This window comes from Phyllobates terribilis, unplaced genomic scaffold (assembly GCF_046119375.1).
Source record: "Phyllobates terribilis strain yellow unplaced genomic scaffold, ASM4611937v1 Scaffold_5__5_contigs__length_657084704, whole genome shotgun sequence".
Lineage (NCBI taxonomy): Eukaryota > Metazoa > Chordata > Amphibia > Anura > Dendrobatidae > Phyllobates > Phyllobates terribilis.
In genome coordinates this window covers 138,096,835-138,124,090 of record NW_027362765.1, presented here as the reverse complement: position 1 = coordinate 138,124,090, position 27,256 = coordinate 138,096,835, and the positions used below count along the sequence as shown (strand labels likewise).

General features: G+C 45.2%; 1 protein-coding gene across 2 annotated transcripts; it reads left to right on the top strand.

The window, feature by feature from the left end:
• The first annotated feature begins 14,146 nt into the window (after positions 1-14,146).
• Positions 14,147-26,827, top strand: TTPAL (alpha tocopherol transfer protein like). 2 transcript variants are annotated; one of them, XM_073683063.1, is made up of 5 exons: positions 14,147-14,372; positions 19,049-19,498; positions 20,625-20,818; positions 21,097-21,207; positions 22,828-26,827. In XM_073683063.1, exons 2-5 carry the CDS (start codon positions 19,063-19,065, stop codon positions 23,101-23,103), a joined length of 1,017 nt encoding a protein of 338 aa, XP_073539164.1. In that variant the 5' UTR covers positions 14,147-14,372; positions 19,049-19,062; the 3' UTR covers positions 23,104-26,827. The 2 variants fall into 2 exon arrangements, with proteins under 2 accessions (XP_073539164.1, XP_073539165.1); XM_073683064.1 differs by having other exon boundaries at positions 14,147-14,452.
• Positions 26,828-27,256: the final 429 nt, after the last annotated feature.

Below are 27,256 nucleotides of genomic sequence, written 5' to 3'. Positions count from 1 at the left end.
GTATGGAGCAGCATCATGGGGGCCCATATACTGTATGGAGCAGCATCATATGGGGCCAATATACTGTATGGAGCAGCATCATGGGGGCCCGTATACTGTATGGAGCAGCATCATGGGGGCCAATATACTGCATGGAGCAGCATTACATGGGACCAATATACTGTATGGAGCAGCATCATATGGGGCCAAATACTGTATGGGGCAGCATCATGGGGGCCCATATACTGTATGCAGCAGCATCATGGGGGCCAAATATGGTATGGAACAGCATCATGGGGGCCAATACACTGTATGGAGCAACATTACATGGGGCCAATATAATGTATGGAGCAGCATCATATGGGGCCAATATACTGTATGGAGCAGCATCATATGGGGCCAATATACTGTATGGAGCAGCATCATATGAGGCCAATATACTGTATGGAGCAGTATCATACGGGGCCAATATACTGTATGGAGCAGCACCATGGGGCCAATATACTGTATGGAGCAGCATCATGGAGGACAATATACTGTATGAAGCAGCATCATGGGGGCCAATATACTGTATGGAGCAGAATCATGGGGGGCCAATGCACTGTATGGAGCAGCATCATGGGGGCCAATATACTGTATGGAGCAGCATCATATGGGGCCAAATACTGTATGGAGCAGCATCATGGGGGCCAAATACTGTATGGAGCAGCATCATGGGGGCCAATACACTGTATGGAGCAACATTACATGGGGCCAATATACTGTATGGAGCAGCATTATAAGGGGCCAATATACTGTATGGAGCAGCATTATATGGGGCCAATATGCTGTATGGAGCAGCATCAAATGGGGCCAATATACTGTATGGAGCAGCATCATGGGGGACAATATACTGTATGGAGCAGCATCATGGAGGCCCATATACTGTATGGAGCAGCATCATGGGGGTCAATACACTGTATGGAGCAGCATCATGGGGACAATATACTGTATGGAGCAGCATCATGGAGGCCAATACGCTGTATGGAGCAGCATCATGGAGGCCCATATACTGTATGGAGCAGCATCATGGGGGACAATATACTGTATGGAGCAGCATCATGGAGGCCCATATACTGTACGGAGCAGCATCATGGGGGTCAATACACTGTATGGAGCAGCATCATGGGGGCCAATACGCTGTATGGAGCAGCATCATGGGGGCCAATACACTGCATGGAGCAGCATCATGGGGACCAATACACTGCATGGAGCAGCATAATATGGGGCCAATATACTGTATGGAGCAGCATCATGGGGGCCAAATACTGCATGGAGTAGCATCATGGGGGCCCATATACTGTATGGAGCAGCATCATATGGGGCCAATATACTGTATGGAGTAGCATCATATGGGCCAATATACTGTATGGAACAGCATAATATGGGGCCAATATGCTGTATGGAGTAGCGTCATATGGGGCCAATATACTGTATGGAACAGCATCATATGAGGCCAATATACTGTATGGAGCAGCATCATATGAGGCCAATATATTGTATGGAGCAGCATTATATGGGGCCAATATACTGTATGGAGCAGCATCATATGGGGCCCATATACTGTATGGAGCAGCATCATGGGGGCCCATATACTGTATGGAGCAGCATCATATGGGGCCCATATACTGTATGGAGCAGCATCATATGGGGCCAATATACTGTATGGAGCAGCATCATATGGGGCCAATATACTGTATGGAGCAGCATCATGGGGGCCCATCTACTGTATGGAGCAGCATCATGGGGGCCCATCTACTGTATGGAGCAGCATAATTGGTGCCAATACACTGTATGGAGCAGCATCATATGAGGCCAATATACTGTATGGAGCAGTATCATACGGGGCCAATATACTGTATGAAGCAGCATCACGGGGGCCAATATACTGTATGGAGCAGAATCATGGTGGGCCAATACACTGTATGGAGCAGCATCATGTGGGACAATACACTGTATGGAGCAGCATCATGGGGGCCAATACACTGTATGGAGCAGCATCATATGGGGCCAAATACTGTATGGAGCAGGATCATGGGGGCCAAAACACTGTATGGAGCAACATTACATGGGGCCAATATACTGTATGGAGCAGCATCATATGAGGCCAATATATTGTATGGAGCAGCATTATATGGGGCCAATATACTGTATGGAGCAGCATTATATGGGGCTAATATACTGTATAGAGCAGCATCATATGGGGCCAATATACTGTATGGAGCAGCATCATGGGGACCAATATACTGTATGGAGCAGCATCATGGGGGACAATATACTGTATGGAGCAGCATCATGGAGGCCTATATACTGTATGGAGCAGCATCATGGGGGCCAAATACTGTATGGAGCAGCATAATGGGGGCCAATACACTGTATGGAGCAGCATCATATGGGGCCAATATACTGTATGGAGCAGCATCATATGGGGCCAGTATACTGTATGGAGCAGCATCATATGGGGCCAATATACTGTATGGAGCAGCATCATATGGGGCCAATATACTGTATGGAGCAGCATCATGGGGACCAATATACTCTATGGAGCAGCATCATGGGGGACAATATACTGTATGGAGCAGCATCATGGAGGCCCATATACTGTATGGAGCAGCATCATGGGGGCCAAATACTGTATGGAGCTGCATAATGGGGGCCATTACACTGTATGGAGCAGCATCATATGGGGCCAATATACAGCATGGAGCAGCATCATATGGGGCCCATATACTGTATGGAGCAGCAACATGGGGGCCAAATACTGTATGGAGCAGCATAATGGGGGCCCATATACTGTATGGAGCAACATTACATGGGGCCAATATACTGTATGGAGCAGCATCATATGAGGCCAATATATTGTATGGAGCAGCATTATATGGGGCCAATATACTGTATGGAGCAGCATCATGGGGGCCAATACGCTGTATGGAGCAGCATCATGGGGGCCAATACGCTGTATGGAGCAGCATCATGGGGGCCAATACGCTGTATGGAGCAGCATCATGGGGGCCAATATACTGTATGGAGCAGCATCATGGGGGCCAGATACTGTATGGAGCAGCATCATGGGGGTCCATATACTGTATGGAGCAGCATAATGGGGCCAATACACTGTATGGAGCAGCATCACGGGGGCCAATACACTGTATGAAGCAGCATCACGGGGGTCAATACACTGTATGGAGTAGCATCATGGGGGCCAATACGTTGTATCGAGCAGCATCATGGGGGCCAATACACAGCATGGAGCAGCATCATGGGGGCCAATATACTGTATGGAGCAGCATGGGGCCAATATACTGTATGGAGCAGCATCATGGGGCCAATATACTGTATGGAGCAGCATCATGGGGGCCCATATACTGTATGGAGCAGCATCATATGGGGCCAATGTACTGTATGGAGCAGCATTATGGGGGCCCATATACTGTATGGAGCAGCATCATATGGGGCCAATATACTGTATGGAGCAGCATCATGGGGGCCCATATACTGTATGGAGCAGCATCATATGGGGCCAATATACTGTATGGAGCAGCATCATGGGGGCCCATATACTGTATGGAGCAGCATCATATGGGGCCAATATACTGTATGGAGCAGCATCATATGGGGCCAATATACTGTATGGAGCAGCATCATATGGGGCCAATGTACTGTATGGAGCAGCATCATGGGGGCCCATATACTGTATGGAGCAGCATCATATGGGGCCAATATACTGTATGGAGCAGCATCATGGGGGCCCGTATACTGTATGGAGCAGCATCATGGGGGCCAATATACTGCATGGAGCAGCATTACATGGGACCAATATACTGTATGGAGCAGCATCATATGGGGCCAAATACTGTATGGGGCAGCATCATGGGGGCCCATATACTGTATGCAGCAGCATCATGGGGGCCAAATATGGTATGGAACAGCATCATGGGGGCCAATACACTGTATGGAGCAACATTACATGGGGCCAATATAATGTATGGAGCAGCATCATATGGGGCCAATATACTGTATGGAGCAGCATCATATGAGGCCAATATATTGTATGGAGCAGCATTATATGGGGCCAATATACTGTATGGAGCAGCATCATATGGGGCCAATATACTGTATGGAGCAACATCACGGTGGCCCATATACTGTATGGAGCAGCATCATATGGGGGCCCATATACTGTATGGAGCAGCATCATATGGGGCCAATATACTGTATGGAGCAGCATCACGGTGGCCCATATACTGTATGGAGCAGCATCATATGTGGCCAATATACTGTATGGAGTAGCATCATATGGGGCCAATATACTGTATGGAACAGCATCATATGAGGCCAATATACTGTATGGAGCAGCATCATATGAGGCCAATATACTGTATGGAGCAGCATCATATGAGGCCAATATATTGTATGGAGCAGCATCATATGGGGCCAATATACTGTATGGAGCAGCATCATATGGGGCCCATATACTGTATGGAGCAGCATCTTATGGGGCCCATATACTGTATGGAGCAGCATCATGGGGGCCCATATACTGTATGGAGCAGCATCATATGGGGCCCATATACTGTATGGAGCAGCATCATATGGGGCCAATATACTGTATGGAGCAGCATCTTATGGGGCCCATATACTGTATGGAATAGCATCATATGGGGCCAATATACTGTATGGAGTAGCGTCATATGGGGCCAATATACTGTATGGAACAGCATCATATGGGGCCAATATACTGTATGGAGCAGTATCATATGGGGCCCATATACTGTATGGAGCAGCATCATATGGGGCCAATATACTGTATGGAGCAGTATCATATGGGGCCCATATACTGTATGGAGCAGCATCATATGGGGCCAATATATTGTATGGAACAGCATTATATGGGGCCAATATACTGTATGGAGCAGCATCATATGGGGCCAATATACTGTATGGAGCAGCATTACATGCGGCCCATAATTCTGTGTGGAGATGGTCACTGTATTACCGGTATTACATCATATATAGGTACTCTGTATATGCTGTAATGTCACTGGTGATCACTGTATTACCTGTACACTAACACTATATACAGAGCTCCTGTATATAATGTCACCAGTGGTAATATTAGTGTTACTAGTATTGTGTTTTTTATTAATGATCACTATTGTATTATTTGGGCAAAATGAGGTGGTAATAACTGGCCTGGTCATGGTGCGACAGTATTATTCAGTCACTATGTGGAGGTAAAATGTGGTCTAGTCATGGTGTTACTGTATTAATTGCCTGTATGTGGTATTTGGTCATTATGTGGTCTGGTCATGGTGTGGCGGTATTTTGTTCCTTGTATGTGGTATTATCTGGTCACTGTGTGGTGATGTGTGGTCTGATCATGGTGTGGCGGTATTTATCCCTTGTATGTGGTATTATTGGTCTTGGTATAGTGGATTGTGTGGTGTATGGAGGCCACTTGTTCTCTCTGATATTAGCTAGGAAAATATGCACTTACCGGGGTTCTATGGTGAAAACAAGTAATCACCTATCCTAAGGCCATGTTCACACGTTCAGCATTTCGTCAGTATTTTACATCAGTATTTGTAAGACAAATCCAGGAGTGGGTGATAAATATAGAAGTGGTGACATGTTTCTATTATACTTTTCCTCTGATTGTTCCATTCCTGGTTTTGGCTTACACATACTGATGTAAAATACTGACCAAATACTGATTGTGTGAACGTGGCCAAAGGATAAATAAGTTTGGTGGGGGTCCGACTGCTGGGACCTGCACCGACCTGCAGAATGTGCAACTTTTATCCTCATTAGTATGGAGCGTCACATACGACTTGACCTCTGATCCATTCATTCCTTCAGTGGCTGCACTTGGCTTTTACTGGAAGCTCCCAAAGAGGATGAATGGAGCTGCGGTCAGACATCCTACCTGCCGCTCCATTTTAAAATGGGGATAAAAGGGCCCCATTCTTCCGATCGGTGCGGATTCCAATGGTCGGATTCCACCGATCAATAAGTTATCACCTACCTAACCTGTGGACCAGTGATGATTTGTTTTCATCAAAGAGCATTTTAATACAAACTACAGTAATTGTACATCCCAGTTATAACAGTCCACTATAACAGGGATAACGGCTAACAGGTATGTGCATATAGCTAAAGGTGGGCCCCTAGGGTCAATTCCACTTGTTGGCCCCAGACACCCCAGTCCGACCCTGACCAAATACTGATCGTGGGCCCGTGGCCTTACAGTGCTTCTCTAACCATGCACCTTTCTCAGGTCACAGCTCTTCACAGACATTTTACACCTCCTTCATGCCCGACTTCCCCACTGTACATTGATGATGCAATATCCCAGTGATAGGCAAAAGAAACCTTCTAGAATTGTTGCTTTCTGAGAGGTTTGGGGAGACTTTGGCTAGCATTGGGAGATGTCACCTTTCCAACTTAATGTTTTAGGAAAGATGTCGAGTATGTTTGATGGAGAAATCTACAAGCAGCACATATTATTATAAGAGATGGGGGGAACTAACATCCTCCATGTACAGGTTTTGGTGGTGTAGTACCAAGTCATTGGCATTTAGTTATTTACCACTTTTAGGCCACGTTCACACGTTCAGTATTTTACATCAGTATGAGTAAGCCAAAACCAGGAGTGGGTGATAAATACAGAAGTGGTGACGTGTTTCTATTATACTTTTCCTCTGAATGTTCCTCAACTGGTTTACAAATACTGATGTAAAATACAAATACATATAAAGTGCCATGGAATAAATGTCGCTATAATAAATAATAATAATAATTAATCCTATGCAAATAGCCTCCCCAGAGAGAGGAAGAGGACTGAACTAGTGCCACCCATTGGAGACAGAAATCCTAAAAGTCAATATTGACCCTTTAAAGGGCTTTGCCACATGACTTAAAGAGCCTCTCCACTACTTTTTCATTGATGACCTATTCTTAGGATTGGTCATCAATGTCTGATTGGTCGGCAGTCGCCGACACTGATAACAGCTGATCAGTGGGGGTGCCAGGTGTCCGACCCCGCTCGATCAGACATTCATGACCTATATTAATGATAGGCCATCAATATAAAACTAGTGGACAACCTCATTAAGGCTGCTTCAGACGTCTATGCAAATCAGTCTGCGCAATGACTGGCCGCAAGTCTCCCGACCAGGGCTTTACAGCTTTATATATATGTATATGAGGCTGTAACGCTTAGGTCAGTCCATGCATTGCGGTCTGTGTTTGGACTGATTTGCACAGACATCTGAAGCAGCCTTTAGGATAAAAAATGATACATGTATATGTATTATACTCACCAGCCTCTGTCTTCAGCTCTTCCTGGCTCCTCTTTAGTTCCGCACCGCCATCTTGTGACCGTACCTTCTGACTGACCGGACGTCAGAGGTAACGGTCACAAGCTCTCAGTGTAAGTCTATGAGGACCTCATCCTGGCCACATTCTGGTTCTCATAGACTTACATTGAGTAGTAGTACATTGAGCAAACACTGGAGCGATCTGGCAGGTCACAAACTGCAAAAGACAACCAGCTGGTAAGTATAGTACTAGGGGCAGGAAACTTACATTAGTGACAGCACTCCAATGCTGTATAAAAAAAAATGCTGGAATGGTGCTTTACAGAAAACTTTTTACCAGTTTGAGCATGTTAAACTGGCCACGTCATAGAATATTGGCTGCACAGCTGAGTAAAACATTGTTTTTATTTTTAATTTCCATCGCAAAGATATTGGTTTGTAAAGTTTCGGTTATAATTTATACATTTGACATACATTTTCATTATAGGTCCCCAGGGAATGTATGAATAAGAAAAGTAATTTTCATTATAGGTCGCAAGGGAATGTATTAATAAGAAAAGTAATAAAAAGCAATCAAAACGTCATCTGTACCCAAAATGGTTTCAATGAAAACATCAGCTCAGGGTGCAAAAAATAACATACAGCTCCATCGACAGAAAAATAAAAAAGTTATGGGTCTCGCAAAAAGATGACACAAAGTTTTATTTATTTTTACAAATTTCTCCAAAAAAAGTGTCACTGTTAACCCCTTCCCGACATGTGCCATATATGTTAGGGGCTGCGTTCCAAGTCTACTTTACCACCCTCATCACATCTCTAGCCAAGAATCCTAAACAACTCTTTGAAATCTTCCACTCCCTCTTGAGCCCTAAAGTACAGACCCCCGTCACCAACCTAAGCGCTGACGATCTGGCCACTTATTGCCTACAAAATTCAAACATATCCGTCAAGACATTTTTGCACAATCCCCTCAGAGTCTGGATCCCCTTTCCTCCCGCACCTCAAGTTCACTTTCCATCTTTGAGCCTGTCACAGGAGAAGAAGTGACCAGACTCCTCGCTTCTTCTCAACCTACAACCTGCAACAGTGACCCTATTCCCTCACATCTCCTTCAGTCCCTTTCCCCAGCTGTCACTACCCACCTAACTAAAATATTTAACCTCTCCCTTTCTTCCGGTATCTTTCCCTCTTCATTCAAACATGCCACCATAACCCCTTTACTTAAAAAGCCATCCCTGGACCAGAACTGCGCTGCTAACTACAGACCGGTCTCTAATCTTCCATTCATCTCTAAACTCCTGGAACGCTTGGTCTACTCCCGCCTAGTCCGCTGTCTCTCAGATAACTCTCTTCTGGACCCTTTACAATCTGGTTTCCGGTCTTCACACTCTACTGAAACTGCCCTCACTAAAGTCCCTAATGATCTACTAACAGCTAAATCTAATGGTCACTACTCCCTGCTGTTTCTCCTGGATCTCTCTGCCACATTTGACACTGAGGATCAGCAGCTCCTCTTCGTTATGCTCCGATCTATAGGCCTCTAGGACACCCTTCTCTCCTGGTTCTCCTCCTATCTCTCTGACCACTCCTTCACTGTATCTTTTGCCGGCTCTTCCTCCTCTAAGCTTCCCCTTACTATTGGGGTTCCTCAAGGCTCAGTCCTAGGTCCCCTCCTCTTCTCTTTGTATACTGCCCCTATGGGACAAACCATCAGTAGATTTGATTTCCAGTATCATCTCTATGCTGATGACACCCAATTATACACCTCTTCACCTGACATCACCCCCACTCTAATACAAAATACCAGTGCTTGTCTTTCTGCTGTTTCTAACATCATGTCCTCCCTCTATCTGAAACTGAATCTCTCCAAAACAGAACTCCTTGTATTTCCTCCCTCTACTAACCTACTTGTACCTGACTTTGCAATTCCCTTGGGTGGTGCCACCATAACTCCAAAGCAGCAAGCTCGCTGACTTTGAGTCATATTTGACACGCAACTTTCCTTTATTTCTCATATACAATCACTCACTCGCTCATGTCATCTACACCTTAAAAACATCTCCAGAATCTGACCTTTTCTCACCTTTGATACTGCAAAAACTCTTACTGTTGCTCTTATTCACTCTCGTCTGGACTACAGCAACTCTCTTCTAATCGGTCTCCCTCTAAAAAAACCTCTCTCCTCTCCAATCCATCCTGAATGCGGCAGTCAGGGTCATATTTCTATCAGGTCGCTTCACCAATGCCTCTACCCTGTGCCAGTAACTGCACTGGTTACCCATTCACTACAGAATACAATACAAACTCATCTCTCTCACCCACCAAGCTCTCCACAGTTCTGCACCGCCCTATATCTCATCCCTCATTTCTGTCTATCACCCTTCCCGTGCCCTCCATTCTGCAACTGATCTAAGACTGACATCCTCCTTAATCCGAACCTCACACCTCCGTCTTCAAGACTTCTCTTGTGCTGGGCCAATTTTCTGGAATGCAGAAATGATCCAGCTAATATCTAGCCCCCATGTTTTTAAGCATCCTTTAAAAACACATCTGTTTAGACAAGCCTATCACTTCAACTCACTAACCCAACTCTTTCCTGTTCCCTCCTTCTAAATGTTAAAGAAGTTGTACAGTACTTTATATTACCCCCCCAATGTATCCCCCCGGGGCCCCTAAGACTTTTTGTAATTACCTAACGTTGCTGATAATGCCTGTGAGCGGCGCTATCGGTGGCCGCTCACAGGCATCACGTGACCCCACGCTGACGTCATGACAAGTGAGGCATGACTCAGCGCTGGGGTCCCCGCAGTGGCTGCTGGGTTGTGGGCGGATATACCCCCTGCGTCACACCCAGCATCCACCGCGCGCTTTCCCAATGAATGGGGAGAGGCGCGTTGGATGCCGGGTGTGACGCGGGGGGGGGGGTAACCCCGGGGGGGGTAACCCCGCCCACAACCTGGCATCCACCTGGAACACGGAAGACAAAGACCCCCGGCTGCTGCCAGCACTTGTCTTGACATCAGCGGATGTCAAAGGCGGCTGCAGCCAGGGGTCACGTGATGCCTGTGAGCGGCAAGTGATAGCACCGCTCACAGGCATTATCTGCAACGAAAGGTAATTACAAACATCCTTAGGGGCCTCAGGGGGATACATTGGGGGGTAATATAAAGTACTGGACAAGTTACTGTGTTAAAGCGCCAAAACATAAAAAAAACAATATAAATGTGGTATCGCATTAATTGTACTGATCCGAAGAATAACGCTGTCTTATCAATTTACCACACAGTAAACAGCATAAAAAAAAACAATTCCTGAATTGCTCGTTTTTGTTCATTCTGCCTCCCAAAAATCGAAATAGAAAGCGATCAAAAAATGTTATGTGACCGAAAGGGGTACCAATAAAAACCATCAACTTGTCCCACAAAAAAACAAGCCCTCACATGGAAAAATTATAGCTCTCAAAATATGGCGATGCGTTTTTGCAAAAAAAAGCGTCATTTAGTGTGTGACAGCTGCCAAACATCAAAACACAATGTGAATCTGGCATCTCTGTAATCGCACCGACCCGAAGAGTAAAGTCGTCAACGAGGAATGGCGGAAAAAAATAAATAAAACCAATTCTTCACCAGCTGTTGATTTGTTCATTCAACCTCCCAAAGATTGCAGCAAGGCTCGGCTCACATATATCCTGCGCTCTACGCTGAGCGCTTACACCGGGGTTTCCGTGTAAATCTCTGAAATACGTAATTCAGACGGAACCCACGGCTGAAGATTCCCTGTAATGAGGCAGATGGAGGCACCATGGACGCCGTCTGGTCTGTGATCCCACGGTATCCATATTTTTAGGCGCTGTCCACCACAGTGTTCTGCACATCTGAAAAGAAGGACAATGCTGAACAGAGTCCAGACGGAGTCCAGAGTAACTCTACTGCCTCATTTTAGTGGATGTATCCCTCTGGGGTTTCTTCTGAAGCACATCACTCGAAGATTTAGATGGGAAGCCCGATATAAGTGCTCAATGTAGAGCACAGGATAAATGTGATCCAAAATATTATGTAAAATGTTCCCAATAAAAGCTTCAAATCAATCCACAAGAAAAGTCTCCACTCAGGTCTGTCATCTGCCATTGGAAATCTAGGGGCTTTCACATTACTGATAGTACAAAGCCTCTGGAAAAGGGAGATGGCTCCTCGCCCCCCCCCCCCAAAAGAAATCCAGCGAACTCTGCACTCCCAAATCCAAATACCACCCCTCCCTTCTGAGCTCCATAGTGTGTCTCAACCGCAGTTAGCGTCCACATGTTTGACATTTCTGTAGCAATGAGAGCTCGCCTAACTTACAGGTGAATGTCTCCCGAAGAACGAGCTGGGCACAACGTACTGGACTTTACAATGTACTGGGCACTACAGTGTACTGGTCACTACAATGGCGGTTTGCAATTTTCACTCAGCAGCATCCACTGCTGCTAGTTTCTGGAAAACACCCATGGAGTCAAAATCGTCACTACAGCTGTAGATATATTCCCAAAGGGGTGTAATTTCCAAAGTGGGGCCACTTGAGGGGGGATTCTGCTATTCTAGCACTTAAGAGCTCTGTATATGGAGTCTGCAAACTATTCTACAATAATTTGTTCTCCAAGAGATAAATAGTGCTCTGTCCCTCCCATGTCTCGCCGTTTGGCTCAGCAGTACAGTACAGTTACATATGGGGTATTGCCACGTTCAGCAGAAATTGTGTGACACATTTTGTTGCCATTTTTACCCATTTCCCCGTGTGACAATGTAAAATCTGGGGCTAAAACAATTTTTTTGTAGTAAAAATGTAGTTATTTTTTCTTCACTGCCAAATGGTGTAAGGTTCTGTGACACACCTGTGGTGTCAACATGATCACTGCACCCCTAGATGAATTCATTGAGAGTTGTAGTTTGTAAAATTCGGTCACTTATAGGGGGTCTGCTGTTCTGGCACCTCAGGGGCTCTGCCTGTCTATGCACGGTTGGTTGGTGACCAGAGAACAGGGGCTCCTACCCTGTCCCTAACACTAGGGGGAGCCCTAGCTCACCCTATTCCCCAGTACATCTCTGAAGGTAAGGATGCTGGGGCCTCTGCCCTCGCCCTAACTCCTGAGTTAGCCCTCCGTCTGTTCTCCTCCCCCACCCAGGGAAGGGAGCGCTACTGTGCAACGTAGTACACTAACCCGATGAACAGGGCAACACAGACAGGGGTAAACAGAAAAACTCCAGGCACACAAAATATTCACTCACATACAGTATAACAGAGGAATGCACCGGGGTGTGAAGGTAAGGGAATTAACCAAAGTAGAGAAGGTTAAGGGATAAATAATCATGCATGCAAACCAAACAACAGTCTCTGATAATCCCTCCAGCTCTTCTTCTCATAACAACTCCTCTCCCTCCGCTAGCCATGCAGCAAGAGCCAGTTCTGACAAGGACTAAAATCAGAGCCCAGATTATAAAGGGAAAAGGAGTGGCTAACCGAGCTCAGCTGTGAGCACCAAGATTTCCAACATGGCCGTTTTACCCCTGTTCTGCCAGAAGAAATAAAACATGTCTTAAAATGAAGGAGAAGTGCTTCATCTCGGAGTCAGAGTAGGAGCCCTCAGACGCTGCGGTCTTCTGGCTCCACCCCGTTGTGGTAGCCCCGTGACACTGCCAATGTGACATGGCACCTTCAAATAAATCCAGCAAAATCTGCACTATAATATGGCGCTCCTTCCCTTCGGAGCTTTGCACTGTGCCTCCAAAGTAGTTTTTGACCACATATAAGGTATTGGCGTACTCAGGAGAAATTGCGTAACATATTTTGTGGTCCATTTTCTCCTATTATCCCTTCTGAAAATTGAAAACTTGAGGCCAAAGTAACATTTTAGTGGAAAAATGGTAATTTTTTTCCCCAATGTTATGCAATTCTGTGAATTGCTTGAGGGTTAAAAATGCTCACTACACCCCTCGATGAATTCCTCAAAACGCTTAGTTTCCAAAATGGGGTCATATACTGGAGTTTCTGCTGTTTTGGCATGTCAGGGGCATTTTTCAATCTGTTCCAGACAAAATTGAGGTCCAGAATTCAATTGACACTACTTCCCTTCCGGGTATCTGTGTACTCCGGACAAATTGCGCAACAACTTTTGGGGTCCATTTTCTCCTGTTACCCTTGTGAAAATTGAATATTTGGGGCTAAAGCAACATTTTTGTGAGAAAATTTTATTTTTTCATTTGCATGGCTCAACTATAAAAAATTCTGTAAAGCACCTGTGGATTCAAGGTGCTCACCACAACCCTAGATAAGTTCCTTCTGGGGTGTAGTTCCCAAAATGGAGTCATCTGTGGGGGTTTTCCACTGTTTAGGCACATCAAGGGGTCTGCAAACACGACATGGCGTCCTCTATCTACTTCAGCCAATTTTTGTTCCAAAAGTCAATTGGCGCTCCTTCTCTTCCGAGCCCTGCCGTGCACCCAAACAGTAGTTTTCCCCACATATGGGGTATTGGCGTACTCAGGAGAAATTGCACAACACATTATGGGGTCCATTTTCTCCTATTACCCTTGTGAAAATAAAAAAATTGGGGCTAAAGTACAATTTTTATGAAAAAAAGACCTGGTCATGAACGTGAAAACAGGCTTGGGGAGTGAAGAGGTTAAACATGAAAGAAGCAATTTGATCGGTTCCTATAGGCAACAGCATGTAGTCACAAGTTTCAATGTAACAGGCTTTTTATATGTACCCAGCACGCCATCTGCTGGTAACAAACTGCGGCTGCAGCTAAATATCAGTGGGCCGACGTGGACGCGCACGCCAGCCGACGTTCAGCAGAGCACGCCTCACACCTCTAGAGCGCAGCGCCGTACAGGTGGGTGGATAGGGGACGCGCGGACACGTGATACTTGGCAGCCTATCGGATGAGAGTGCAGGTGAGAGCCTGTGAGAGGAGATCCGGAGGTGGAGAAGAGGTGAGCGGCTCCGCCTGATGCTGCAGAATTCCTCAATCCCCGAGACGTCTCCCCCCTCCTGCAGGTAATTGGTTTCGTCCTCTGCTCACAGGACAGGCGCTGGGGTTATAATGAGGATTGGACGGATATAGTGCATCACTACAGGTCAGCCTGGGGAAAGGGGCTCTGTGGGCGTGTGTGACTGCCTGGCATTCATGGGTCTGTGTGTCACTAGTATGTGGCTTCTGTGTGCAGTGCATCTGTGGCAGCACAGTGTATTATATAGCATGTATGTACATCGCCTCTGTATACATAGTCTCTGTAGTAAAATGCATCACATCTGTACGTATAGGATCTATGGTGAAGCGCATCGCCTCTGTATACATAGTCTCTATGGTGAAGCGCATCGCCCCCGTATACATAGTCTCTATGGTGAAGCGCATCGCCCCCGTATACATAGTCTCTATGGTGAAGCGCATCGCCCCCGTATACATAGTCTCTATGGTGAAGCGCATCGCCCCCGTATACATAGTCTCTATGGTGAAGCGCATCGCCCCCGTATACATAGTCTCTATGGTGAAGCGCATCGCCCCCGTATACATAGTCTCTATGGTGAAGCGCATCGCCCCCGTATACATAGTCTCTATGGTGAAGCGCATCGCCCCCGTATACATAGTCTCTATGGTGAAGCGCATCGCCCCCGTATACATAGTCTCTATGGTGAAGCGCATCGCCCCCGTATACATAGTCTCTATGGTGAAGCGCATCGCCCCCGTATACATAGTCTCTATGGTGAAGCGCATCGCCCCCGTATACATAGTCTCTATGGTGAAGCGCATCGCCCCCGTATACATAGTCTCTATGGTGAAGCGCATCGCCCCCGTATACATAGTCTCTATGGTGAAGCGCATCGCCCCCGTATACATAGTCTCTATGGTGAAGCGCATCGCCCCCGTATACATAGTCTCTATGGTGAAGCGCATCGCCCCCGTATACATAGTCTCTATGGTGAAGCGCATCGCCCCCGTATACATAGTCTCTATGGTGAAGCCCATCGCCCCCGTATCCATGGTCTCTATGGTGAAGCGCATCGCCCCCGTATACATAGTCTCTATGGTGAAGCCCATCGCCCCCGTATCCATGGTCTCTATGGTGAAGCGCATCGCCCCCGTATACATAGTCTCTATGGTGAAGCGCATCGCCCCCGTATACATAGTCTCTATGGTGAAGCGCATCGCCCCCGTATACATAGTCTCTATGGTGAAGCCCATCGCCCCTGTATCCATGGTCTCTATGGTGAAGCGTATCGCCTCTGTATACATAGTCTCTATGGTGAAGCGCATTGTTGTTTGTGATTAGGAAACCATGTCTACTTTGTTCCAGAAGCAGCGCCACCCTTTTACAGAGGCTGTGTCTGGTACTGCAGCTCAGCTCCATTTATTTGTACAGGGTTGAGCTACATTACCGCAAAAGGGTGACGTTTTAAAGGGGTTGTTCAGCTCAAAACAATTGATCAGATTGCAGCTGATCAGTGGGGGTCCCAAGTGTCGGCCCTCTACCCATCTCATATTGATGATCTATTGCATGGATACCTCGGACAAGGTGTTGCTTGACAGTTCCCTCGTCTCCTCCCTTTCTGTGCAGCAGCTCGTAGGGTGAGACAGGGAGAGGTTGCCCGCTCTGAGGTCAGGCTGGGATGGGTGTGATCACACATCTTCCTCCAGGGCATTTTCCAGTCTAAAGAAGTTGTCTAGGATCATAGGATGACTGCTTTATTCTTTCTTCCAGAAACAGCTCCACACCTGTTTAAGGGTTGCATCTGGTATTGCAGATCCGCTTCATGTACTGTGAATGGGGATGAGCTGTAACACTACAAACACCTTGCAGACCAGTGTAGAGATGTTTTTGAAAGAAAGCAGCCATGTTTTTCTAATCTCAACAACCCCTTCAATTTTGCACATAGTATCTCTTAGGCTGGGCTGCACGACGACACAGGTTGTGGGACAAAAGATCGCCTGGTGTCGCTGCTACATCGGAGTGCAATACAAGGGAATGGTGCTGACCACAACAAGCAAGTTGCAAAATATCTAACCCGGTAGGACTTGCTTGTTGCGGTCGTGCTACCATAGGGGTCTCAATCTGATCCCATTCACTTCTATTACACAGTGATGTAGCAGTGACAATTAGTGATCTTTGGACACACAACCTGTGTCACAGCCTAATAGTGTCATTTGGCTGTGACGTCCGCCACACATTCGTGCTTTGCAGTCTGTGCTGAGACCACTTTGCACTGACTGGTCGCGGGTCTCCATATATGATGCCATGCAGTTCAGGTCTGGAGACCCACGGCCAGTCTGTGCATTGCGAAATACAGATGGGTGAATCTGGCCTCATCCAGACCTTGGTGATTTATCTCCTATGCAAAAATCCATGTGCGTTTCTTCATGGATGAAGTCCTGATTGCTGAGAAACTGAGGAGTCACTGTGCCCTGAGGCTCATCTCTATCCACACATTTTATTACCTGTGCTTAGATTAGGACATGCAGCCTACTGGTCATTATGATGACAGCAGGGTGATGCCAGTGCAGCCAGCTTTCTCCAGTAGGGTCACACGCAGTGGTCGTTATGCATTGAACGTGTGGCCACCAACAAGGTCTCAGATTACACTATGAAATCGACTGCCAGTCGCCCAACTAGACAGATTTGACAGGTGATTGGGAGAGTTGGAGGACACCTACTATGGCTGCTATTAAAGCTCCCACAGGGATGTGGCCCATAGGCAACCACCCCACATCCTTGACTCTGCTAGTTGCTGCCATCTGTGCCACTGGGCGCAGGGCATCATTTTCTTGGTGACTCACAGTTGCAGGAAGTCTTGTGTCACCTCACCTCTCAGTGTAATTGCTCTATGCGGAAATTGCTCTGGTTTCTTCTAATGTTCTACAGCACCCATTGCTGCCTCTCCAGCCGGTCACACTTCACATGGGGCAGGGGGACAAGTGTTAAAGGCCCCCATACACATTAGGCCACGGCCCCACTATCAGTATTTGGTCAGTATTCGGTCATTATTTCTTCTCAGGAGTGGGAGCCAAAACCAGGAGTGGGTGATAAATTCAGAATTGGTGACTTGTTTCTATTATACCTTTTCTCTGATTGTTCCTCAACTGGTTTTGGCTCCCACTCCTGAGAAAAAATACTGACCGATTACTGACCAAATACTGATAGTGGGGCTGTGGCCTTAGACGTAACGTTGGCCTATATCCATGGACTCGGCTGACAGTCTCATGCGTATAGGTTCCCCAACAGATGATGTCGTGGGAGATAAGAATCCGGCTTGCCCGATTTCAGGCCATCAATCCTTTTGTTCTTTGAGAGATAAGCCAGAGGAGTCTTACAGCCGCTGCCTCATAGGGAACACAGGAGCGTTCCTTTGTATCAGACAGTCCGGTGAGATAACTTTCTGTTAAACCAGCTGACTGCTATGTGTTGTGTATGGAGCCCCTTGGGCTGTCTTCACATGTTGCAGCCGTGTTGTGTTTTCCCTATAAGAGCTTTAAATCACGCAGGGCCAGCCATGGCAATTTATTCGCTGATAATCAAATTTTAATCTTAGTTTCTTCCCCTGCATTACAAACAACAGGGATCACAAGCAGCGGAGGGCGATTATGTGGCACAGCTCTTATGCTTTTGTAGACCTCAGGATATTCCAGTAGGCAAGGTGTGACATAAAGAACATCCAGCCTGGTAGAAGTGCATCCAAAACCTTCCGAAAGGCTGATTGCATACCCCTATATATGCAGAATACTGGCCATGTTGGTTGTCACCCAACACATCAGATATAACTTGTCTTTAAAAACTACCCAGTAATGGTCAAGATCTAATCCCAGTTTAATCTTTAACATCCTTGCTGGTGATTACTAATATCCAACCAATAAGAAACCGTCAAATTAGCCAAGGGCAAATTTGTGCACAATCAGCAAAATCCAGACTGGCCTTCAGCCAAATGTTCAGGTATTTTGATATCTACTTATTTTGGTGCCAATTCCTTCTGATGCCATCCTGCGCCAGTTGCAGAACTTGCAACATAAGTGCAGTTTTAGTGAATGGGGTTTTTGGGCCTGCGTCTGATTGTCCTCTAACAAGGTACCTATTTCTTTTCCTTTTCTTGATGTCACCCTTTGTCTTCCTTCGCAGAAATATAATGTCCAGACTGTTTAGTTGTCTCATGTCTATGACCAGTATATGACTGCTGGCAGTGGCTTTAGGCAAATCTCAACGAATTAGGAAGGGAAAATCTTGCACATGCTTGGTTGGCCATAGACTATAAGTTTAAAAAGTTGGTGAGGGATGTGTCCAACCTTGGTTCCATACTTACTGTGCCAAGAATCTACAAGCCAAGTATGACCTAGAAGAGGTTTTCCCAGATTGTATCCTTAGTCAATTCTTTTTATATGCGCAGTTTAGCACTGTGAGCCCTCTCCAAAAGACCACCCTTTTTGAAAAGACCACCTTCTTATCCAGACCTGATTTCCTGAGACAGATTACTTATACAAACTGGTCCTCTTCTGTGAGAAGACCAGCCCCCGGTGTGAAAGAACCATGATTTTATGCAATCATGGCTGGCTATCTCAAGTTTTCACTGTATTTGGTGCCACACGATGGGTCAAAGATTGAGCCCTATCTACTGAGTGGTTGGGTGATGTAGTATGGAAGTTAGATTATAGCATTTGTAGAAAATGACAAAGTTCTTCTCATTCACAGCTACCTCGTCTTCAATGGCACAAGACAATGAGACATCGGTAGGAAGTTCTTCTGTATCCTCTTCCCTGGAAGTAGACTCCACTCTCCACGAAGGCTACGTCTGTACATTGACCCCAGAGCTGATCCTTAAAGCTAGGGAAGAATTGCAGGAGAAGCCAGAATGGAGGTTACGTGACGTGCAAGCTCTGAGGGACATGATTTGGAAGGACTACCCCAACCTAAAGACACGAGTCGATGATGCATTCCTGCTTCGATTCCTAAGGGCTCGCAAGTTTGACTATGACCGAGCTCTACAGCTTTTGGTCAATTATTACAGTTGCCGTAAAGGGTGGCCAGAAGTATTTACCAACCTGAGACCTTCCGCGGTGAAACCTGTGCTGGACTCTGGCTTCTTGACTGTTCTACCTCACACAGACACAGAAGGAAGACGTATTGTCTGTATTCGCCCTGGTATGATTTAATTGAACTTCTGTTTCTGTAGCTAGAATCTAAAAACAGAACGTGGTTGGCGTTTATGGGATCCAATTTTTTTACATCTGTTTCTCAAAATCCTTTGTTCACCAAAGACTTCAAAAATGGCCCATTGTATCCCATAGAAGTCAATCACCACTGTCACATAACGGCAGTGAATTTCCCATTGTTGTCTTTGGGGATAAAAAGTTTTTTTTGAAAGACACACTTGAATTTAGGCAAAAATTTGTTCAGGCAAGAGGCAACTTTAGTCACTTGCTGTGCAACATAAACCCGAAGTCTACATTTAGCTAGCTTATGTATTAACACAGAGTAGTGGGGCCCCGGATGGTCATCCATACAGAGTAGTGGGGCCCCACATAGGGTTGGTGGTTTTGGTGTCGAGGGCCAAATAAAACCACCCTGCTGGCAAGATTTGGTCCACGTGTTAGAGTTTGACATGTATGGTCTATGTTAACACCTTTTCGACATGTGATGTTACTGGTACGTGAAATGTCAGATTCCCATATATGAAGCAGGCCCAGGAGCTGAGTGCCCACTATACCTGGGGAGTGCCAGCTGTGATACATGGCCAACACCTTGCAGTGACCAGGGCGATCTCTGATTGTTGCTGTTTAACTATTTAAATGCTGCTGTCCATAACTAACAGCGGTATTTAAATAATAAGTTCGCAAGAAGGGGTGGGCGACGGAATGGGTTGTCAAGGCAGCTGGGGGCTTGCTGAAGGCTCCCACGGCTGCCATCTTTATCCTCCTGTGAGATCAAATGATCTTGGGTTCAAGTCCCCAAAGGGAACTTTTAAATAAAGTTTAAAGATATAAATATATATAATGAATTAAAAAAAAGCATGTTTGGTATTTGTAGTAAAATGAATAATGTCATTCAAAACTATAACTCGTCCCACTGAAGTCCTTATATTGGTGGAAATAAATAAATAAATAAAAGTTATGGCTGTTGGTTGTTGAAGTGCAAAAACTGAAAATTTGCCGGACCGTGAAGGGGTTAAATAGTAGAGAGCGAGCGGCAGTGGGGGAGACATCTGATTGGTTGGGAGACAAAACCGTGCATACTTGTGATTAGTTACATTGCTGATTCTCTCCATTAGGTCAGTGGAATCCCCGAACTTTCCCAATTACCGAAAATCTTCGTGCCATTTACCTTTCGCTGGAAAAACTGATAGAAGCAGAGGAAACACAAGTGAATGGCATTGTGATCCTGGCGGACTACGAGGGGGTGGGATTGTCCCAAGCGTCTCATTTTGGCCCATTTATTGCCAAGAAGATCATTGGAATTCTTCAGGTAAGAGATGTATTTTATTCTTAAAGGGAACCTGAGAGTTATGTTTCCTTTACATCAATCTCGTACAGATACTCTAATAACGCTAAACTAGGGGGCGCTATTATGTATAGACTCATGCCCTCTGCAGGCCCAGAGCTGCGTATTCAGTGCCCGTCAGAACTGATTCTACGGATGCTGTAATGATCATGTGGAAGTTAATTTGTCTCTGCCTTAGAGAAGCCTGTTTCTTTAAGAGCTGCAGCTAATACCTCTGACTGCTTGTTATACACCTGTCACAGGATGGATTTCCAATACGGATAAAAGCCGTCAACATCATCAATGAACCCCGGATCTTCAAGGGCATTTACGCAATACTGAGGCCATTTCTGAAAGAGAAGATAGTAAAGCGGGTAAGTGCAGCATTCTGCAGACGGCCACTAGTCACTACCCTCTCTACAACATGTGCATGCACAGAATGCTGGGAATTGTAATACTACATGGACTGGCATGGTATTTGAGGTTTTTGACTCCTCCAGTAGTCAGCACAGGGTACTTATTCATTTCATAATTCCACTAGTGACACCTTCACTCCAGTAGTAATGTGTCCTGTACCCCCCCCCCTTCCCCCCAGTAGTCACAGCAGCTCCCCTCCTCCCAGCAGTCACAGCAGGCTGCCCAGGCTGCTATTAGGTTTCATCCTTCCCTGGCTAAGATGACACTAAACCTAGAATTAAAGGGGTTGTTCACTACTTATGCAACCTGTTTTTTAAATAAAGTAGTCTCTCTTGTAAAATTAAAATAGCATATACTCACCACCCGCACTGGCGCCGTTCCAGTGCCAGGCCTGTCTGCGTTATGTCATGTGAGCCCTGCAGCCAATCAGGGGCGCTATTGGGCTGCTGTACTCTTCCTTCCCTCCAACGAATGTCGAGCAAGCCTAAGAGTGTAACAACTCAATATTGGCCATTGATTGGCTGCTTGGTCACGTGGCATACTAATGCCACGCGAGCCCCAACAGACCGGGCGCCGACATCACTGGAAAGGCACTAGTGCCACAGGAGTATGTTTTTTTTATTTTACAACAGGGACAATTTCATTTAAAAAATGAGTTGTCTAGGTAGTGGACAAGCCAATTAAGAAAGTCAAAGCACAAGGCTTAGTTTAAAGCTTAGTTTTTTTTCATGCATAGAAAAGTGTTCCCTAAATGTTTGCTCTCATTTAAAACAACCAAGCCACATAGTACTCACCACCTCCCCGGGTCAGCACTGTCTGCTTGCCGCTGCTTTCTCTCAGTGTTTTGACTGCAGTGGTGGTGACATCACTTATGAACTTTACTCGCTTATGTAGAGTCATCATATTCCCCAGCGCTATATAGACATTATCATCACTGTCCCCATCGGGGTTCACAAACTAAATTCCCAATCAGGATGTCCTTGGAGTGAGGGAGGAAACACTGGAAGAACATACAAACTTCTTGCAGATGTCCTTAATGGGAATTGACCCCAGGACCCTAGCACTACAAAGCAACAGTCCTAACCACTGAGCCACCGTGCTGCCCCTTATATAAGTGCTGCAGCCAATCACTGAGCTCAGCAGCTCTGCACTCCTAAAAGTAGAAACCTCTTTAAGATTGTAGATACATTGTCTCAGTCCACATAAAGTGGCATAGGGGGAAGTCACAAGTCTAGAGTTGAGCAAAAAGATCTGCACGCCCCTGTCCAGTAGCTATGTCAGTAGTCTGAGTACCGGGGCAGAGCCCTGAGGACCTCCTCCCCGATGTTTCTGAGTAGTAGGCCTTGCCCATCATCATGCGTTTGTCTTGCCGCACCGATGCATCTTACCAGACCTACTAATGAGATACCAGTTATGCCAGCAGGTAGGAGGTTCACAGGGCTCTTTTCTGGTGGCCACGGACTACTGACGTGGCTGCAAGACCAGGGTCCTGCAATTCTTTATGCTCAGCTCTAATGAATTCCCATTTCTTATGTTGAAATCAAAGGAACAATTCTTTACTCAATTTCCCCCTATAGATATTTCTACACGGGTCAGACCTGAGCTCCCTCCACAGCAATGTCCCCAAGGCCATCTTGCCGGAAGAATATGGAGGCACAGCTGGAAAGCTGGATATTTCCGCATGGAGCCAGACCCTTTTGGCGGCTGAAAATGACTTTGCACAAGACTTTCACCAGGTCGATCTTGCCCGAGATGGCTCCCTCCAAGGGTTTGTAATGAACGACGGTGAATCAGACTACCTACAATGCGAAGAGTCTGCACGTGGGGTTAAATCCCAGCTCTACTGTTACTGAATAGTATTCTTGTGTCGTCCATGGCATGGCAGACCAGCGGCGGAGATCCCGGGCCAAGCATCCGAATAAATGTCCACTAGGTGCCCTGTTTTATATTGTCTGTTTTAATCTCCCTTCCTCTTAACCCCGTGTTTCATTCCTATAGTTCTTAAAAGTGTAATAATTGACTGTATCATTGCCAAGTGCTCTCTAGTCCCATTTTGCAACTTTACTGTTTTTTTTTTTCATAAAACCTGTAATTATTTTATTGCTTAGAACAATAAGAGCTCTTGGTTGCATTACTACAACTCCCAGCATGCCCTGATGTGATCTGTTGCTGCAGTAAGATCTGTACTTATTGCAGGAAAGGTCAATCTAGAAAATGACGGGGGCCTTAAAATGTGGCGCGATAGACTGCAGCAAGGAGTAGTATGCTGGGGGCCAACTTATCCCTTGTCCAGCCCTCAGCTTGTGTTGTGGGCTACTGACGGGCCACCAATAATTGGGTGGATATAAAATAAGCTGAGCTGCAGTTCCTAAGAACGGCCACTACACAATGCATGGAGCTGTAGAGTTCAGGCTAATTCAGGAGCTGCTAACAGCTGATCAGTCGGGGTACTGGGTATTGGATCCCCCAAAAATTAGGTCATGATTATCAATCTCAAAGAAATGTCATGAATCCCTTTTAAAGAGGTTGTGTTGTATGGGTATCACTTATTCATATAGGCAGAAACTGCAGCTTTTATACTGAAGGTGTCCACGGTGTGCAGCGTGTAAGCGCCTCCAGTGTTATTGGCATTATATTGTGCATATATGTAAAGGGCATTCATGAGGCTATGGTCATAATAAAGGCAACTGTTGTAATAATATACCAGGATGAAAAGGCTTTATATGAGCACAGAACAAATAAAAATACTGTTCCTACAGGTAGAGAACATATGGAATTATAAGGGATATATGGCTCTCTGGGAAAAATCACTTGGGGCTCACTACAGGTCAACTGTCTCAGCTCAAAAGTGCCCTCTAGTGGTGAATTCAGGCAGCTAGAATTATAGCAATTAAAGGGGTGGTCTTAATTTCAGCTAAGTCTTTAGGTACTTTGTTAGGGTATGTATACACGTTAAGGATTTGCAGCAGAAATGCTGCTAATCCTGATATTATAGCAGGAAAAATGCTTTGTAAAATACTAATGTTTTCCCCACTTATTAGTATTGGTGAAATCTGTTGCAAGAAGTAACATGCTCCAGTTTTTTATCTGCAAGGAAAAAATAAGGAGTGTGTGTAAGAGACTTCAGGAATCTCATTCACTTTGTGCTTTTTTTCTCTCATAAGTTTCAATGTGTATACACAGCCTTACTGCCGATTAACCAATCGTGACAGCGTGCATGGTGTCACTATTCCCATGCAGGTGGATGGTCACGTGACTGCATGTACGCGGTTTGCATACTTGTGGTCACGTGCGACTTGACTCATCTGGCTAGAGTGACTGCAAGCTTCATTGCAGCCTACACAACCCCTTTAACTCTATAGCTGTGTGCAGGAACACATGGGATTTGGAGCTTTTGACAATTAGTCTAGTGGATCCCAGTAATAAATGCTCCAATTGAGGTCCTTTTTATATGAGGTTGATGCTAGTTTTGCACCAGCTGCTCATTGTGACCAGTACGGCCGCGTTTTCTGCTACAGATGTGGCAGAACAGTCCAATATGTTCCTATATAGGGGTTACAGGTTTCATATCTGTAATGGGGACTTTCTCAGTGTCTGATTTTGTGCCATATTTTACATTACATCTGAATATTACATGATATGTAACAGTGTGCTATAGCCCCGTGTGTCTCCTACTAGAGCTGACGCTTAGGGTGCTTTTAGGTCTATAATAGGTCATCAGATCTGGTTTAGTTTTCTTGCTAAACAGGCCATTTATGATCTGTGGTCACTATTTGCTAATCTGGGCATCCATTCATTAAAAGGGAACCTGTCATGAGGATTTTATACCGCTAACAAACTGCATGTAGGTACAGACTCTTTCATGCTGATTAAATCCATACCTTGATTGTAGAAATTTTGCAATTTCTGAGAATGCTAGAGTTGAAATTGTCTGAAAATGAGCTGCAAGTGCTTCAGGGTGGAGCATTGCACTTGCAGCTCTCCTCCTCTCCCTCCCTATTCTCCACCTCCTGTATCTGACTGACAGGTCACACACTTGTTGCAGTAACCTCCATTATCTACCAATAAACTGATTTTTACAATCAAGGTAAGGATTTAATCAGCATGAAAGCCCCTGTACATACCTGCCATTAGTTTGAGGTATAAAATTCTCATGACTGGTTCCCTCTAAGATGGCATGTGCTGCAACAGCAAAAAGCCACAGTGTGGCCATATTTTGTCTAAAACTAGTGATTTAATGCTCTATCGTTACGTAAAAGTCTAATTTATTCACTCCCCTCAAACTGCAGCTGCATCTCCCTCCTACCCATCTTTATTTTCCTATATATAATATGACAATAGCTGTGCTTTAATCTCATGGTTCCTTAATCTAGTTTTATGTAATGAGGTGACAGATCCATAGGAACATCCCACAACAGTTTATTTGGTTTAGGGTAAATATAGTCATGTCTATCTGTGCTCTAGGTTTCAGCTGTGGTGGTAGGAAGAGATGAAAATATCAGAAATGTGGCCTCCAGCCATTGCAAACTGCAATTCCCACCAGGCCCTGACGGCCATGGACATTGGTGGTTGTAGTTGTGCCGTAGGCTGGAGTCTACAGACCTGGATAGAAATGAATAGTTCTATTTTGCTCAGTGTATAGTAATATTTTTCTACAATGCACTTTGTCACAGGGGCTGGAACGTGACCATGATCCCGATTTAGACCCATTGTCATGTCTGCTGGTTAGGAAGATGATCTGGTTTCAGTGATATTCTCTGGGAATCTGTGTGTTAACATGCTGCAATTTTGACATAGTAAAAGAAGTAACAATCAGCATTAGGGAATGTTCACACTATTAGACTTTATTTTTAGCCTAGGCCATCTGTGGTCCTCATCATCCAAACTAGTAGCATCTAATTATATAAAATCTTTAAATAAATTTGGTTGTCAAACTGCTTTTAAAAAAGGACTGCCAGCACAGAATGACTGCCTAAACTTAAGTCCTGTCAAATACACCTTCCCACCTTCTTGCTTTACCCCCTCATTTGATTGACAGTTCTGACTTCTTAGAGGCAGAGATGGAAAACAAGCAGGTGGGAAGGTGTATATAAATGATTGGCTCCACCGTGAAGCACAGAGCGCATGTGCTTGGTTTGAATAGTCATTCTGTGCTGATAGTCCCTTTGAAGAGTATAGAAGCGCCAGTATGATTCTACCTTAAAGAGAATCTGTTACCAGAGTTTCGCAAGGTAATCGGAGAGCAGCATGATGTAGTGGCTTGGATCCAGATTCTAGCAATGTGTCACTTACTAGGCGTGCTTGCTGTAGTTTTGATAAAATCCCTGTTATCTGCTGCAGATCTAGCAGTTTTCTGAATGCTGAGCTCTGTCTAACACTGCCCACACCATTGATTGGCAGAAAGGTGCCAGTTTTGCAGGGGGGCAGGGTTACACAGCAGGAAAGACTACATGGCAAAAGACACTGATTTTATTGAATCTACAATAAGCAGCCCAGTAAGTGACATCACAGGAATCAGGGTCTCAGCCCTTACATCATTCTGCTCTCAGATTACATAGCAAAAAAAAAAAAACATAAGACATACAGATCAGAATCCTATCCAGCACCAATCTTTTTCATGTACTAGGTGGTTACAAATAGATTTTGTGAATAAATCCATACAGCCTTCAGTGCATTCATTATTCTAGGTAGAGATATATATATATATATAGATAGATAGTGTGTATGTATATTTTATATATATCTATCTAACATTGTTGGGACCTTTGTGCTGAATGAAATGTTTATTTTTCTATTCTGGTATATCCATTACCATTTTATAAATGGAGGTGCAATTTGCTTTGAAGTGTTACTTTGTATGCATGGGTCAATAAATCTCTATCTATATAGATTGTGCCTCATTCTTCATTTGTACTGATCTATATGATTTTTTTCCAATCAATTTCCAGCACTTGCATAACTTATTGAGCTGAAAATAAAGTAATTAGCGGCTGTTGACTGATCTTG